The sequence below is a fragment of the Erithacus rubecula genome (genome assembly GCF_903797595.1).
Source record: "Erithacus rubecula genome assembly, chromosome: 16".
In the NCBI taxonomy this organism is placed as follows: Eukaryota; Metazoa; Chordata; class Aves; order Passeriformes; family Muscicapidae; genus Erithacus; species Erithacus rubecula.
In genome coordinates, this window is record NC_136668.1 from 13,969,497 (window position 1) to 13,987,766 (window position 18,270).

Consider the following 18,270-nt stretch of genomic DNA (forward strand, 5'->3'; position numbering starts at 1 on the left):
GAAAATAAATTAGAAAGCAGACATAACTCAGAATAACATACAAGATCCCCTCAAGTAGAGTGGTAGAATCCTAATATTTTTTTCAATATTTCCCTTCTAAATAATAAATCAAGCCCACTGCATTTCTCTATAAGGAATGATATGATGCAAAAAAACTTGTGTGTTTATGTTTTTCATATGAGCACAAAAACATTCTTAAGTTCAGCACTAAACTATAACAGGTGCTTCCACCCATGGATGAAACAAGTCAAACTTTAATGTTTCTTTGTTTAAATCCAGATAGTTTTTAAATGCAGTAGTCCCCAACTTTGGTGAACAACCTTGATATTTACTAACTAAGGGTAAAATGTATCAAGTGTTAAAGACTAACCCACCTCAACTTGCTAAAATTTTTGCTTCAGTCAATATTCTGTCTTGGAGTGATAATTTCATCAACTAGCACAGAGATAGGCACCAAGGAATTGAGGGATAAAATGGTTAAAATGGAGCTGACAGGGTCATCCTCTTCACAACTCTACACACTGCCCCAGATTTAGTGGTTAAAAGTTGTGCCAGGGACACTTAGGGCACAATAAAAAGGTCACTAAATCAGATTTCTGAGCATCTTTCATGACATGCAACTGAACTCATGGTATTCAATGTCTGTCCTCAACAATTCTGTTACAGGCAGACTAGAAATGAGACCTAAGGGCTGTCAGTCTCAAAGCTTTATTTTAAAGATTATCCCCTCAAAATAGTTTATAAGGTTAGGGGAATATTTTCTTTTTTAAGTAATCCAAACAGAAAATACCCAATTCACTAAGGCAATCATTTTTGCTTTCAGATCTGAGGACTCAGTGGAAAATCTGTGATTGTGCAGTAACTGTGAGCTCTTAGATGGCCCAGGATGGGCAGGACTGGCAAGAAAAGCTCTTTAAGTGTCCCATTGCTGACAAGAGGATCTACCTGTCATGTCCAGCTGAGGCACAGCCACTACTCTTTTTATTTCTTGTAGGAGGTTTTGTACCTGCAGATAAACAGTGGGAATCATTGCTGTCATGAGCTAAAACAAAACTGTAAAAGCTTGGCTGTCTCAGGTACCACAGTAGAGTGATCAAATAACCCAGCCATGCACTATCCTTTCCAGTTTAAGGCAATCAGCAATAATGGCTTTGTTATATAATGACTTATTTTAGATATAATCACGCAGAGATTTGTGTATATTTCATATTAAAATAACAGCAGGGTGTTTCTTTGGAAATCATGGTTATCTCCACTTCCACCTGCAAACTCTGACATCACATCTTATAATTTGTGTCTTTTTCTACCCTGCATCTTTCATCTGCTGCTGTTGCTGAGCTGACTCAGAACCGAATTGTCAGCAAAGCTCACCATCACCTAATTCTTCTGTGCTCTCCCATGGAGAAAGAAGGAAAAGAGAAAAGAAATAAAACTGTCCCTTTAAAAACCCAGGCATTTAAGCTGCTTGTCAGTCATCTTCCTGACAAGGCCACTTGAATGTATTCAGGAATATTTGCATAAATGCTCGCAGTGAGTTCACCGTGGCAGCTAGTGCTAATGGTACATAAAGTAATTTAGTCACTTCTCTTAGGCATCCTGTCAGGGTGATAAGCACCCCCTCTTTGCCTTGTTGCATATTAGATCATTAGATAATAAAGTGTTAGAGCATGCAAACTGACAGGGTCTCAGGGACTATCATTTTTCGAGGGCATTGCATTCTGCCAGAGAGGAAAAATAATAGAGAAACTGATGCTGCAATTGGCTTTACATTCTTGTAAAGACATTCAAAAGATTTGGGGAGAAAAAGGGATTTTTACTTTGCAATGATATGAGAGTTTTAACTGGAAGCTTTGCAGTGGATTTATTGCTGGTAAACTTGAAAAGAGTTGTTGCAAGCCCTGCCAGAACTCTCCCCTTCCATAAGTTCATCACTTAAATTTTATTGGGAAGAATTTGCTTTTAAAATTGACACCCTGGGATGAACTACGAGCTGAAATATATCCTGCTGGTTGGGGCCTGTTGGCTCTTGACTATACATCTTGCTATATATATATAATTTGGAAAGGTCAACCACACCAGCCTTCTGGTTTACCATAAATATAAAAACAGTGAGGATCCAACTATTTGTGAATGAAAAAGTGATAATTATTGAAAACCACAGATTACTGTGGCTTACCCTATTTATACCACACAGAGATGGATTAAATAATAATTCCCCTCTGCCAGCTATTACTTTTAAAAGATAGATATGTTTTTTGAAAGATGAGCTGCTTAACCCACTGGCGTCAAGAGGGCAGTGTGTGGATACAAAACCAGGATCTGGGGTCCTGGTTAAATTCAGAGAAAGGAGCTGCAAAAAAGAACCTTCCCCTTACTGAGTGAAAAGTCTGACAAGCAAGATATAAATAAAGATGTGTTGGAGGTCCCAAAAATAATCCAGGTTACCTGCTAATGAGATGGTGAAACCCAAATGTGGAGACACTGGGCTCCTGAGTGGCTTGGGTGTGCATCTTTTTTTCCAGCTTTTTGGCCCCCAAAATGTCTTTTAGGTGTCACAAAAACTGTAACTCTGTGTTTCAGAGCAGCAAACACAAGTTTGCAAGGAAAAATAATCTGGATATTGTGTAAGTAAACTCGACAACCAGCACACCTTGTTACATCCTGTCTCCACTTTCCCCAGCCCTCACAGCCAGCCATTCAACTCTATTGCCATCAGATATTTGTGTTAAGAAGTTAAAAATCTGGAAAGGTCCCCAGGAATACATTTGGTCAAGGGTATATTATAGTCAGATCCCAGATTTTACAAACCTGTGATGAGTAGCTGCTCACCAGAGCAATGCAGCAGAGACAAACCATGACCACGTTCACTGCCCATCTCCTGCTTATGGACACAGCTCAGGTCAACCTGTCCTTCCCCAAGGGAGGCAGAAAAACTCAGAAGAGGAGAGGCAAACAAACTGCCTCTGGTACTATCAAAAATAAAACCTCCAAAACTGGACAAAAATAATGCATTTTGTGACTCAAACTGAAAGCAAAAATTAATTTCAGTGGAGGAAAGTGTCATCTGTTCCAATGGGTCTTGTCCAAAATTCAGTAGCATTAAGCCTTTTCCTTTCTTTTTATTTATTTAGTTAAGCGTTTTAGATAACTAATAACATCATAACAACAGTTACTGGATTTTTAATTTTTTTTCTCTGTTTCTTGGACTCATGTTCAGAGAATTCCTGGAGAGCTGGACTGAAGGACTTAGGTTAAAAAGAAACACTGCACCAAGCCTTTGGGAAGAGAGCAATTTTGTAGTGTGAAGGTTGTTATTCAAAAGTAAGAATTTAAGAGCAGTTGCTTTATGAGGTTGCTTGAGAGGTGCCTGAGAAAGCAGATTAGAAAAATCACCTTTCCTCAAAAATGTAACACATGGAGATATTTTGCAGATGTTGACTTTTAATATCAGCACAGCAACTCAGGTGTGTGCAGCTACGTAAGCAGAGAATTATCTTTTTTTTGTTATTGTTGCTTTTTGCCAACAGAATCCCTCAGGTTGTAGGAGTGGGAATGACAATTGTGGTAAAATGAGACACCACAGTGCTTGAGAATAAGGGCATTTATGTAAGAGAAATTAAGTACTGCCTTGACCAAAAGCATGCACTGAGAAAACTGCAATGGGGAAAAAGGAAAAAAATATATGGCAACTACTTTAGTAGGAACATAAGAAAAAAAAAAATAGGAGTGTTTTTTTAAGACTAGAATTAGTGGAAAGACTACAAAGTTGAACAGAAAGAAGTTTCCCTTTGTAATGTCTTCTGCTAATTAATAAAGACAGAGTTCATACATTCCTTATAAATTTCAGTAAAAATTATGACAGTGGTTTGTTTATTAAATTAGGTTGTTGGCAGGATGAAAAAAAAAATCTATAACATGAATTATGGCTGAAAATGGCTCGTAGCCTACATAAAAAGTTAGAGCTAAATAAATACAGATGTAAGTTATGTTTATATAATGAGAAACGCTGCTGAGCTAAGAATTTTAGGTTAGTAAGTGTGAACTACAGACTGGATTCTGCAAACACTTATCAATACCCTCAGCTTCTCTGACACAAGAAGCCTCATTGATCCCAACAGGACCATATGTGAGAATAATCTTAAATATATGCATAAGTGCTTGCAGGGCTGATGCCTGAATGCATAAACAGAATAGAAAAGTATTTCCACAGGAATCCACTGAGCAGTTGAAACCCACACATTTTCCCATTTCTCAGCATTAATAATTTCTTTTAACATATCTAGTTAACATTTTTCTGAGTGGCATTTGCTTTCCCAGAGAAAATTTTATCTGGTGTCTTCAAACTCTTTGGAAAAATCTATTCAATTATTCATCAGATCCTTGGCAAATATTTGTGAAACAAACCAGCATAAAGGACTGGTGCCTTCTACACTCAGCTACTTCAATAGGAGCTGAGGGTACACATCTCTTAGAGGGAGCAAGCACCTATTGAATTTAGGATTACAAACAGCTTTGAAGACAAAGAACTATTCTACCAAACTGGAACAGGGAGAGGGGAGTGAAATGCCCTCTGTTTTTGTTTTGTTTTTCAGCAGTACTCATCAACTTTGAGGACAAAGAGCAAAACAAAACATTAATCAAATCCAGATTTTTCAAAGTACATTTGCACTCAACAACTCCCATTTTAAGCACCTAGAGTCACCAGCAGATGGTCCCTTCCAGGACCAGCTGACCTTACAAAAGAGATTACTGTCCCCAGGCTGCTTCCAGCCACGTGCCCCCATCCCACCCTTGCTGGAGTTTACTGTGCTTTCAGAAAAGCCAAATTGCCAAATTGCCTTGCACCATTTCTCCTTCAATCATTTCAGCAACAAGCCAGATTGGCAAAGAGGGATTATTTTAAGTGGTTTAATTTAAATGAACTTCATTGGCCTGGAGGAGACCAGGGAGTAAGCACACAACCATCCTAGCTGGCATGTCCATGGTGAAGAATAGCCTGGAGCAGGGAGGGGAGACAAACAGCTGTGGGAAAAGCAACGTCCTCAGCTGGCACAGCTGGAGCCAGAAAAGAACATTCATCCATGGCTTAAGTAAGCAGATGGGTTTCCAAAAGGGCTCTGCTTTCATTTAGGGCAATTCAAAGGAACAGATGAATCTCCTAGACAGCTCAGCAGCCTATAGATAGAAGAAATGCAATCCAAAATTTGGGTACTGAGCACTTCTGAAAATATGCAACATTCTTTAGATGCACAGTCAAAAATCAGGGCAGTCTGGAAAAAAAATCAGACTCCAATTTTGGGGGCTGAATAAATGCAACCAACATTTAAAAAAGAAATCAGCCCATTTCACTGACACACAGGACAACCTCTGCACCCATGTTTGCTTACTTTTTGATCATTTCACTACATTTAGATCTGACCAACTTGAAAAATTCCCTCTTTTGTCTGAAGGCCCAAATGCCTGGCCCCAGAGATAATAAACTCTTACAGGACAATTTTGAAACCAGCAGGCAGAGACACAAACCAAATAAATCCACATTTAAAGCAGCAATGCCAACCAATGAAAATGATTTGCCTACCATGTTCCAGATAAGAAGGCGTACCTTCCGAGGGATCGAGTCTTCGAGCTCTCCGCCCATGCTTGGAATTGTTGTGCACAAACATATTGTCTGACACTGCCAACACGTGGCCATCAACATTGACTGTTGTAGACACCACCACCTGCAAGCACGAGAGAGAGAGATGGAGGAACATTTTGGATAAATCCGTGTGTTTTTTAAAAAGCGCGGAGTGTAATAAACGCAGTTAAATAAATAACAGCTGGGAGCTGCAGAAAATTGCAAAGCTATTTCACATAATAACTGCTGCTTATGCTGTACAAATCTAACAAGAGGTGCTATTGATGAGCGGGTCTTTGGCATCGAAAGCTTTTGATGCAGTTTTAAGTCAAATTGCAGAGTTTGGAGCTGCATGGCAGACAGCACACTGTTAACCATCATTTCAACAAGAGGATCTTTATTAAGTATTTTTTCCCCTATATACAAGGGCAGCTGTGTTTCACCCTAAATTATCCTTCAGTTTCCACGCTGAAGTAGATAGAGATGTTGACATTGCAAATGAGAATCGATTCAGAATAAAAGAAAACAAAAGTGTATTTTGTGAAGTTGTAACAGGAGTTGTTGCCTGCCTCACCCCCACCTTTCCCTGCTGCTCTCCCCTCAGCACAGTCACTGCAGGTTGTTGGACTTGCCCAAATTTCTCCCAAGCTCTATCTTAAGGAGTAATACAGGCATGTTTGTGTACACACACACACGCTTGACAGTGGGGTCTTGATCTGGAGAACACAACCCTATTCATCCAGTGTTAGAATTATTTGTATTTCTCAACTTATCTCAATGTCAACGCCTGGGATTTGATTTGAGGCGAGGTGAGGGAGACACAGCAGGACTGCACTGCAGGAAGGGTCAGACACTCCTGCTCCCCAGAACAGATCAGACACTCCCCTCCAGGGCAGAGAGGAGCCAACCCAAGGGGCAAGCAGGTAAGTGATGGGTCCAGAGTAGGAGACCCAGCTGCTCCAAGGTGTCCAGAGGGATTCCTCAACTCTGCTCCTAAAGTAAATTCCTGTCCAGGCAGAGGGCACAAGAGCTATGAAATATCCTGGAGAAACAAGTCCCTTGCAGTGCTGTGAGCTCATCACACCACGTCTCCTCCTACCCCATTCAGACCAAGCAGCCTCAGAGCCTCCCTGGCTTTCATTCAGCCACCCCTCCCAGGAAAAGTATGGCATTCCCAGGGTTTTACCCCAGCCAAAGATTTGGCCTTCAGATGGCTGCTGGCTTGCCAGGAGCACGCGTCGCCTTTGAGAACTTTGACTAAAACAATAAGAAGAAATGACCTACACTTCTCCTTACATTAAACAGGGAAAGGGATTAAAGACTGAAACCCACAGAGATATGTTTATTCATGCGACCTCTTACAACCAAATATAATAATTGTCTGTTAATTGCAGTTTCAGCTCCCACCTCATGCTTCGACATGTGAAACAGCAATCAGCAGCTCCTGTTTAATCCACCTATTATGTTGACTAATTAACTTTGCTCGACAGTTTATTTCTTCCTCCATTATCAGCCCCTGTCAGCCGCAAGCACAGCGCCGCAAAGGGGGACCTCAGCCCTTTTGATTGATCACCGATAGATTGACATGCAGATTAATTTAATTAGAATCACCTCACTTGAGAAATGAAAGACAATGGCAAGGGGGCTAATAGATCTGCTCTTATAATGAGGCAAGCCTCCAGAGCCACGGCGGAGGATTTCTGATTTATTTTGCTGAATTCCCCAGTCGCTCTGAAAGGCTCTCGCTTTAATTGTTCTTGGTTTTGAGAGGCTTTAGCCTCTGAAGAGGTGAAATGCTTTACAAGGATTGGCAAACATTGCTTCAACTCTCTCAGGAAGCTGCTGCCTCTCAAAGTTGGTCAAATGGGGACACTTAAAGGATCGCTTACAACTATTCAATTTCATCACTTGAATTGGAGCTGAAAAAAAAAAGGGGAAAAAAAAAGAGTGAAAGGAAAAATTTCCTACCTGTTTCTAGCCCCCAGTTAAAATACTCAAAAAGTAAGCAAAGCCACTAAACTGCCCAGAGCTGATCCTGAAGTCTTTCTCTTGGAAAAAAAAGAGGAATACAAAAGAGAATATTTTGCATCTAAAAGATCCTAACCCCATCCCTCAGAATGGAATTCCAAGCAATAGATTTTTGTGCATGTTTTAAGTGAAAGATATTAAAATACAGAATAAATGATTCAAGAGCTCCTACAGATGGAAATTTGGGGAAAAGAAAGCACCAAATACTACAGATAAGTTTTTCTGAAATCAAACTAAGGAGAGGAAAAAAAAAACCCAAGCCCTATATATCAAATTCCAAAAGGGATTTCAAAAGTAATTTATCCATTGAATTCCTGAGGGGTAGAATAAAGTTTATGATATTTTCAATAAAATATTATCATATAGTAAGTGGCTCGGGGTTTGCAATCTTATTTGTGCACTTGCAACAATTGTAAATTCTTTGCAAGTGGGATTTTGAGACAAATCCTTGGCATTGCCTGTCACAGCTTCATGATTTATGCCAGCACCTTATCTTCTTCTATGGGTCTGATTAGATGCATATGAAAATTAACAAAATTACAATTAATAAGAATGGCTACAAGATAAAATATTTTCTCCAATTCCAAAACTCTATCAGTACACACAGACTTCCCACTGAAGCTGATCAATTCTGGGCTTAAACCAAAACTTGTAACATTTTTAGAAATGGGACTCCAGAAAAATAATGAAGCAAGAGTAGTAAGGTAATTCTCAAATCTGTGAAAATCTTGTATCTAAGCAGCTGTTGCTATACATGCAACTTTCTGTGTAAGAGCTTGAGGAAACAATCCTGTTGAGGTTTTATGTGAGTAAAGCTACATTTAATTTCCCCCTCCTCAGGTTTTCAAAACTGTTGATGCAACAGATTTTGAATTACTTAGCAATGTCCTCCTACCTCCCTCCTGAACAGTTTGATTTACTATGAAGAGACCACATTGGTGTGGTTCTTTGGTGTCGTTAGCAGCAGAAACTATAAATGGAATCCCCAAGAGAAACTGTTTCCAGTCTCAGGAAATGCAGAAAAAAAACCTCTTATGTGTCTGTTTGAAAAAAAAAAAAAAAAAAAAAAAAGATTATTCATAGCACACCTGTAAGAAGCAACACATTCTTGCTGCTCAATTCTTTAAATGAAAATTCTCATTTATAGAGGAACACTGAATGCACACTGAGCTAAGGAAATATTAATGCCTCTAATTATTAAGAGTGAAAAAATACACCTCGAATATTGTGTGCCACAGTTACCTACTTGGATTGCTACAGAGCACTTACATACTTACAAGTTCTACTCATATTTTTTAATCTAAAAAAATACTACACTCTCCTCATTTTGATTTTGAAACGACTGGGATATGTTCAAGTTAAAGCACATGCTAAAACTAATTTGTGGAGAAATCATAAAATTAGGGGGAGGGGACAGCCAGAGTGTATGTGGAATGGGCACCAAGGCATCCTAAAACACAGACTGCAGCAAGAGGGAAAGGCACACTACAGTTTAATAAATGATTAATGAGGTGCTGACACATTAATGTAAGCACAGGGACAACCAGGTCTGCCAAATCTCAAACCTTTCCAAATTTTGTCAACAAAACACAGTTTTAATTTGAGACAGGCAAACACGGAAAATGATTTTGAGCTTTAGCTTTAGCCCTTCATAGATTTTGAATTTAAATCCTGTATCAACACCAGGGGAGACAGAGGTATGAAAGAAACACATGGGTTTACAACTTTCTTCAATGGAGTTGGCACTATTGAATGCAGTAACATATCCCAGCTCTGTGGATTATTATGCCTGCCATTAAATAGTTCAGTTTGTGAATACTTTGGAGCTTAGATTTTTTTTTTTCCCTTTAAATATTCAGAGACCAGGAGCCTGGAGATCAAGCTATTTATCCACGTTTAGCACTCGGCCCGTTTATTTGGTATAGTACCTCACCTAATATATCAAAATTAAGCATTGCACAACTCCTGATTTTTTACCACAGCCCATTAAGCTTTGCTCACTGATTAAGACATAGCATTTTCCTTGTGCTTTCAATTTTCTCCTGTGTATGGTATGGGATCTGATATTTTTGCAATGCCCCCAGTACTCAGTGGCAAAAGCAGAGAAAATCTGGCTAGGATGATTTCCAGGTTTGAAGTGTGTCCTAAGTGTTAAATATGTAACTCCAGTGCTTGCCACTCTTCTGAAAGCTATAAATGGCTTGAGCACATCTTTATTTTCATCACCACTTGGTGACCTCTACCTACAATGTGTTGACTTCTTTATTCTAGTAACAAAAAATCACTCTCCATTTAACAAGACACTTCAAAAGGTGCCTAACTAAGAGCACATAAGTACAATACATTCAGTAATTTTGCTCACGTGCTCAAGGACAGGCTGGGCACTTAATTACCTTGTTGAAGTGGGCCACAGCTCTCACTGCTATTTTTCAGTCTCTTTTTCTTTTTTTTTTTTTTTTTTTTTTTTTTGCCTTTCCCTTCTCTGGGGATGGAGCCTTGCATGTCCAAATTCCATTATCTGGGATTCATGAAGCATCATCTCTGTCTCTTATGCAAATTTGCAATAAGACACAAGTGGCTTCAATTCAAACATGAGTGGCAGCATCCCATGGAGGCAAACGAGGAGCCTCTGCTGCAGGAGAGGCTGTGGTAACAGAATCAAACAGCATGGCAATCTCTAAGTGACTTTCAAGGTTTTCATAATAAGTTAATGTTTGGGGTTTTATTCAGTGACACAGCCTGAAAAGTTTCCTCTAAATTAAAACTTGACATGTGTCAGTTTACAAGCAGTTGTGTTAAAACAAGAACAACAAGACAGCTAGGGCACCTGGGTTTCATTAATTATAATAACATACAAAATTGTTTAGGTTGTACGAGTGAGTTTTTAGTTCTGAAAAATCCAATCTGGGCAGAGTTCACTCATTACACCATCTACTTAGTAATTAGCACTAACTAGGGCACTGCAGCCCATCCCACCAAGAATGATGACTTATTGTGATGAAGAATTCACAGCCAGAGAGAGCATCTATCTGCTCCATAGGGTTTCTGGATTAAAAAGGCAAGGTTGGGCAAAGGTGATAATACACAACAGCACCAAATTTTTTGTGCAACTGGGCTGATGAAGCATTGAGATGAAATGATTTTCTCAAGGACAAGCAGGGAGTGTGAAGCACAGCTAAAGTACTGTGCAGTACTTGACTTCTCCTCCCTGACTGTCTCCTTGTGCTAATAGAGACACAACCAACACAGCCAGGGCCAGCACTGCTCCAGCACACACACTCTGCTGGCACTCCACATGCTCCACTTGTCACATGCCTGGACATCTCAGACATGCAGAGAAATTTATTTCCTTCCAGGCCCACAACAGCTTTTATGTTAGACTTGTCACACTCCTTCATTTGCAAGCAAAGTTGAGGATAAAACCTCCTAATCCATTTCTGACTGTGAGCCTGAATGAAGTGTCACACACAGGTCACCTGAATCCACACATGCTCTGCCTCCTCCCTGTACTTTCTTAACACGTCTTGTATCAGATGCTAATCAGACAATTCCATGCTGCAGGGGAAAAAAAAAAAACCAAACCAACTCTAAAATCCACTAAGAAAGGAAATTTTCCACAGGACTGGTCCTTAGATAGTGCAAGACTCATGTCCTTGACCCTTCATAGATTCCCCTATCAAAACCATCATCTGTGTTCAAAGACCTTCCAGCAACTTTCAGGGACTGATGAATGACAGACCAAAAGTTGGACATATCCCTTGCCAACTTCAAAGTCCAGCACAAGAAGGGAAATGAAGGAAGGGAATATCTCCAATTTTGTGTGTATAAAATGAGTATAGTACCATTTAAACTGGAAGTTCCTTATCCTCATGGTTTTTAACCAAAACTTTGACATCATCATTGGAGACCTTGTAAGCCAGTGGCAACAATTCAAAGGCAGTTGATAGTAAACACAGGGGCACAGATTTCTCTTGGTTCCTACACAACTCAGCCTCAAAGACCCAGGAACACCATAGCACTGAGATACTACATGCACACTTGGTCCTTTTCACCCCAAGAAATGATAAATGAAGCTCGGACTCTGTAGAGCCCAGCTGTTTTATTTTAAGAAGTCTATTGCTAAAAGCCCAACAAGTTCAAAATTAAAAAAAAAAAAAAAAATAGAAAAGGGAAGAAACAAAAGCAGCTATTGTAAAACAATAAGCCTGGGCACTGAAGAGAATGCTGTGAGCTTCAATGCCACCCTGCATGAGAGTAGGAGTGGTTCCCTCGGCTGAAAGTGATTAATTTCTTGAAAATGCTGAGGTCACGCTAATTGACATGACCTGTGTAATTAAGCAGTCTCTGTTTACACACGGAAAGCTCAACTGCTGTGAAGCTGGGTTTGTATGACAGAATGTCTTTACAAGTCAAGAGATCAACAACCTTTCCTATGTCCTACCTCCCCGCCGGCACAGCTCCTGATTGCTGTTCTGAGGGAACATGCACAGGCATTTCCATATGAAAATCAGCCCCAGCCTGGGTGAGCACAGCCCCAGCAGAGTGTACATGTTGTGCAGCAAGCTCTGACAGGCCCTGGGGGTGACTGCTCCACTAAATCCCCGTGCTGCTGAGAGTCCTTTTCCCACATTCTCTCTCCATGACAATGCCCTCTGGAACCACAGCAGAAACGTGACACAGGGAGGAGTGTGGGGTGAGAAGCTGAGGGCTCTGCCATGCTAATGCTGGCTTTTACACTGATTAATTTAATCCCTGTGGCCACATCTCCTCACTTCTGCACTTCCCTGCTCAGAGGCAAATAGCACCCTTCCGCCTTCCAGCATTACTGCAATTAAGCAGTTCAACAAAAGACATTCTACATATAAATAATATTGTCACTTACATAACATTCAACACTTGTATTGCAGTGCAACAATGCTGGAAATGAAGCAAACGAGGTTCTGAGTAACTACAGAAAGCAGATATATTTTGGAGTTGCCTTTCTATAGAGAATATGTGGTCCATGGTTCAAATCTCATTTCTTCCTTAGAAGAAGGCAAAGCCCCATGAACAGATTCTGCCATGGACTACAGCCACTCCTCCCACCAAAAGAGAAGGTCCTTTGACTCTCTATCCCATATTTTTATGCAGCACATACTCAGGTAAAGCATTATTGCCACAGTCAAAGACCACATCTTCAATAAAAGGGTTGGAGCAATTATTTCTCAGTGTTGCCTCCACTCCACTCTGCTGCCAGCACTGGGAAAGTGCATGTACAGACCACCTTCCCAAGGGACAGTGATGTTCTTCATCCCAAAACAAGTTTTGGCACAGGTAGAGCATAAAAAGATGTCCTTGGCCATCTGAAGCTGTGCTGATATTTCAGCTCACAAGCCCCAGAGCCATGAGATGCAATAGTGGAGAAATATCAGCCTAATACAACCCAAAAAAGGGACACCCTGTGGTAGCTCTTTCCAAGTTCTCACTACAGGGATGGACCTTCACCCCATCAATGCACATTTATGAGTCTTTACCACTGCTCAGGAGTAACGAGTGGAGCCACAAGCCTGATTTTATGAATTGCTCTTACACCTTCCTCTGCCCCAGCCAACAAACAAGGCTCACTTGGTGTCTGCATGAAAACAAATAGTTCCCCATGGACAGAGGAATATCTCAGAGCAGGGGAGCCCCATGGCTGACAACAACAGAGAGGTCATTTTGATTTTTCCTTTTCATGCTTTCCCTTCCAGTGGAGATGACATTATCTTCAAGAGTGCTCTTTTCCAGAGCAAGAAAACCCAACTACTTCCTGCCAATTCTGCTGTAACAAGAAATCCTCAGGCATTATTTTGTGACCTTATGTTTTTAGCATCTTCCAGTGAATTACTAGGTTAGTTTGGGTCAAAGTACTTCTGTCCCTAACAGCTGCTGATTTTTTAAAGGAGGAAGCGTGTCCGACTGACCTGGAATCGACGCATGTCTCGAGGGTTTCCTGCATTTTTTAGGCAATTTTGGTTACATTTGAGGAAAAATTTCAAGAAGAACCTGTGGAGAAAGAGAAATGAACATTAATGTCTTATAAATAGGGTGTAATATGTATATATATAACAGTAATATAATTATGACATCTGCACATTTGGTCCAACAAAGACTAATATCAACATCAGTATTCCCAGCTCAGAAAAATCACCTCCCTGCCCATCCAAAGAGGGAGTGGAGATTTCACAGGCCTCAATTTAGCAAAAAATGTGTGTACATCCTGAAAATTTAAACACTAATTTCATAGTTCTGTCGTGCCAGAACCATTAGACTTTGCAGAGTCAGTCCCTCTGTCATGCCAGGCTTGCTGTGCCATCCAGAGCAATGAGGAACAGACACGTTTTTCAGCACAGCAAAAAAGAGACAGAAAAATGCTAGACATGAAAATTCCCTTGGGCATAAATGGGGTTTTGTTTTACAAGTTTGCTGTCACCCACAAGTTTTGATTTAATACAAAAATACTGAAAATGTTCCATACAGTTGAAACCTCCCTCCCAGGATTAAACCGAGTTTGTACATAAAATTAATGCTCAAATAGCGATTAGTGGAGCCCAAATCCCTGAGACAAGGGGGAAGTCTTGGTCAAAAGAATGACTTCATGGAAAAATGAAATTTTTTTGATGCAGTCTATTTCCTGACCATACACAGTTCACTGAAGTAGCTATATGACCCTGACATATATCTCTATGAAAAGACATTGCCTTTTCTAAAGCCAAAGAAAAAAGCAAACATTTCACTGAAAATATTTCCTTCAGTGTTATGCATCAGTGGACTGTAAACTCATAAAGACAAGTCAATGAATAATAGTGGATCTCAGATTCCAGGCTTCCTCCTTAAAAGCCAAAGTTTATCAGCCTTTTGTCCAAAATAAACTACAGACTAAGGTCTACTAAAGCTCAACTGAGCAAAGTTTAATCCTCCAGCAAGTTGAAAGCCCAGTGTAACCAGACAGGGCAGCATTACACGTGCAATAAGCATCAGTGACTAAGCAGAAGTTCCTCTGCCCTGTTCCCACATACAGGAGTGGGGTGGGGAGCAGTTTGATCCTGTTATACTTTAAATCTGAACGCTAATTTTTGCAAGCAGCCCTCTTTTAGCACCTAAACTGAATGCTAGGTCAGCAGAATTTGCACAGACTGTCACCAAGAAAGGCAACACTGCAGGGTAAACAGCTTCACAAAATCCCTTTTTGATGAGCAGCATTCTTTGCCCTGCTCTAGTTGTGATGCTGCCCCTCAACAAGGCAAGTTTTGCTGCTTGTTCCTCCACGTCAAGAAACTCACACAAGGCAAACGGCTGCAATGATAAATCAAAACTACCAGGGACTGTTTTCATTAAAGAAATGCAATGTAATGAGGAGGATTATCAAGAACTAGATCTCCCAGCCCAGAAGTCTCTTCTAGACCTGAGCTTCTAAATAAGAGCAAGCAATCAGCATAAAATAAACATTCCCCACACTAGCACAGGGGTTTGGACACAGCGTTTGTTTAAAGGAAAGAGCAGTGCCAGCCATTGCATTTCTCAATCAAGCAGGTTCTGATATTCAATAATGGAAAGGTGGTGCTATTTGCTGTACATGTGTGTCTTTTCAGGCTGCTAATGGCCAGCTGTGACAGCCTGACTCAGATTGTGTAGAAGGAGCTGTCAGCACAAATCTTGGCATCTCGGATCCAGAGAAGTGCTTGCCACCAGGCGAGGGTTTGTACTTGTGCCAGAATGGATTTTGAGAGATGAGCAAATAGGGCATTAATTCTGCCAAAGAACAAAAAGTGGGGAGAGTTTGGGATCTTACACTTGAGATGATGGCTGTGCTGTCAACAGCTCATCATTTAGCTCACGGGCTCTGAAGGGCACAGACAGCAGATCCCTCTTGCCCTGGGCTGGCCCTGACGCGCGAAACGCTGGCAGGATTCGGAGACCACCTCTCCACACGAGACTGCTCGCTGAAATAAAAAGCCTGGCCATCTGTTTGGAGGCAAAGACATCCCTGTCAGCTGGTACCTACAGCCTCAAACAGGCCCTTATGTGGCAAAACCTCTGAGAGCCACTCGGTCTTTGGGGAGAAGCCGGCGCTGCCCTGGGCTCACCGCGGGATTTTGGCGGATCCGCGAGGGATGAGTCCAGCACTGCCCACCTGCTCTGCCACAGCCCCAGAGCAACACCCCAGCCCTGAGGGGAGCTGGGCCACGGAAAAGTTAAAATTAGCAAAAAATCCTGGTTTGTATTCGCAGAGTACACAAATAATGGGCAATGAGGGGTGGTGGGTTGATTTAAGGGCTCCCCAAAAAAAGATGGAAAACTCTTTGTGAAGCTCTCTGGAGAAACACAGGGCATTCCTTTCCCTTACAAACTGAATTCATGTCAATTCAGAGGCTTGGAAAATCACTCTGAAATACAAGAGTTAGCTTTTGGGGTCTGCAAAACTCTAACCCAAAGTTCCAGAGTATAACTCCATTTGCACTGTGCTATAATCCCCAAAGGCTACAGGAGTTTCACCAAAATAAACTGCAGAAGAAATGAAGCTCATCTGTTTAAACCTACCAAAAAACCTCAGGCAAGCAAGCAAGCAAACAAAACTTCCTTTGAATTAAACCAACTCCAGAAAAAAATTAACTTGCAAAAATAACAGCATTTTCAGAGGAACGCGAAGCTTACACAGCCAAGTTCACTCACTGCATGCTAAGCAAAAAAAAAGTCACCAGTTTACAGCACACATTCTGCCAAGCACCGTATTTTAATTCCACTGAAAGACAAAACAAACTTTGGAGCTGCACTTTGTTTTGGAACACACCAGGGCTGGAGTCCTCCTGGCCACACAAAGCACCCCACACTCATCCAGGCAAGAGCTGAGCAGCTCCTGGGCTGGCAGCACACACCCCAGAGCTGATGGAACCCCCCACCCTGGCAGGAAGGAAGGGGAGAACAGACTAAGACAAGAGCAGAGCAGTTTGATTCATGGGGCTCAGCCCAAGCTCTTGGTTCCTGCTTTAAATCACTTGTTCAGGTGCCTTCACCACCCCAAGCCTGGTCCTGCCAGCGTTGCTCATTAGCAACACTTCACTCTGCAAATATTTCAGATTTGGATTGACAGCACTGGTCCAGGAGAAGTGCCAACAGAGCTGAGCTTTCTGTAAGCAGAAACCTCCATTCCCATTTGCTCACATCGAGCTTCTTCACAGTGGGTTGGTGGTTTGTTTTTTTTTTTTCCAATTCTAACTTTCCCCACATTTGGCAGGACTGTGTACCATTAATGCTAACCACAGAGGATATATAGCATTAATACTCTCTACTGGGTCTGAAATTCATTTCCAAGATGAAAAAAAAAAAAATGTGCAAAACACAGGAGTGTCAATAAAATCTTCAACTCTCTTTCCAAACTTATGTGACTGCTGAACACTCGTTCTTCTGCCACACAGGAGTCAGTCATCAATTATACTTATTGCTACCATTGAAGGTTGGGGTTTTTTTCATGAATCAACCAAAACATATTTTCTGACTCCCTTGCTGACTACTACCATCCCTGGTGTGAAGAGCATTTGTGTATATGGAACCCAGAAACACAACCCAGCTCCATGCAAGTCAGCTCAGGTCTAGGAAGAAAAATTTTTTCAGAGCACTTTGATTTACTGACTTGCATTGGTATTAAACCAGAGAATTCAATGCATCACCTTTATCCCACAGAGACATGGCTGGAGTGTAAGGAAGGGAAGTTTGGGGAGAAACCAGTTAATTTGAGATTATATTTAGGTGTCTTAAATGCTGCTTGGGGCAGGCTGCAAAAGCTGCTGAGGGAGTGAAGTTGCTGAGCAGTTAATCAATGCCATGCATGCACTCCAAATCCCTGAGTAACTGCAAGGTCCAGTGTAGAAATACAGAAATGCACCCTCTGGTTAAATACAAACCCCTGGGCTGAATCAGGCCCCAAACTAAAGTGAACTTCTGTCTGTCAGACAAAAGTCTTTAAAATGCGCTATTGGCTGTTCTGGGAATATTCTCACCTTTTATCACAGTTCAATAGAAATTCCTTTTTTGGAGATGAAGTTGTGGGTTTTTTTCCTAATAAAACTGCTGTGTCTCCAAAAGGATGTTGGTGCTGGTAGGACTGTGCTCTCACCCTCTGCTAGGGAGGAACTCCACCCCAGACCTGGCTCCTACTGCTACTTCCAGCTCCTGAAACCAGCTCAGTCCTCACTCCTGCCCCATCCACCCTCTGATTCCCCTTGATCCACTGGTGGATCTGGTGAGCACAAGACCAGCTGGAGGATACCCCACTTGTTTAAAATGCTTCCTGCCACTCCCTGCTGGCCTTTTTGTCCATCACACTCCAAACCCTTTGAATTGTGCATCACCCTCCCCAGCAGCATCCTGCTCTTTGCCACCACCACGGGGATTTAAATTAAACACATGGCAGAAATGGAAATCCAAGTAATGAAGGTGCAAGAGGATTTTGCCTTCCTGCTTTTCTTAGCACTACAAATTAATACTCATGTTTATTAAAAATAACTGAAGAGTTAAATTAAAGAAAGCAAGGTCTGACATGATCTATGTTAGCTCTTCTGTCACTCCACTGAAGGAAATTTAAAGGAACTCAAACACGAAGGCTCAGC

General features: G+C 41.3%; 1 protein-coding gene across 8 annotated transcripts in view; it reads right to left on the bottom strand.

The window, feature by feature from the left end:
* Positions 1–18,270, bottom strand: part of EBF1 (EBF transcription factor 1) — a 262,099-nt gene that overhangs the window by 81,186 nt on the left and 162,643 nt on the right. For 5 of the 8 annotated variants that reach the window (XM_079319447.1, XM_079319448.1, XM_079319451.1 and 2 more), the window contains exons 7-8: positions 13,588–13,669; positions 5,579–5,720 (exon numbers count right to left, since the gene is read on the bottom strand). In XM_079319447.1, coding sequence (XP_079175573.1) covers positions 5,579–5,720; positions 13,588–13,669 — 224 coding nt within the window. The remainder of the gene's footprint in view (positions 1–5,578; positions 5,721–13,587; positions 13,670–18,270) is intronic. The other 3 variants (XM_079319450.1, XM_079319449.1, XM_079319454.1) reach the window with 1 other exon arrangement.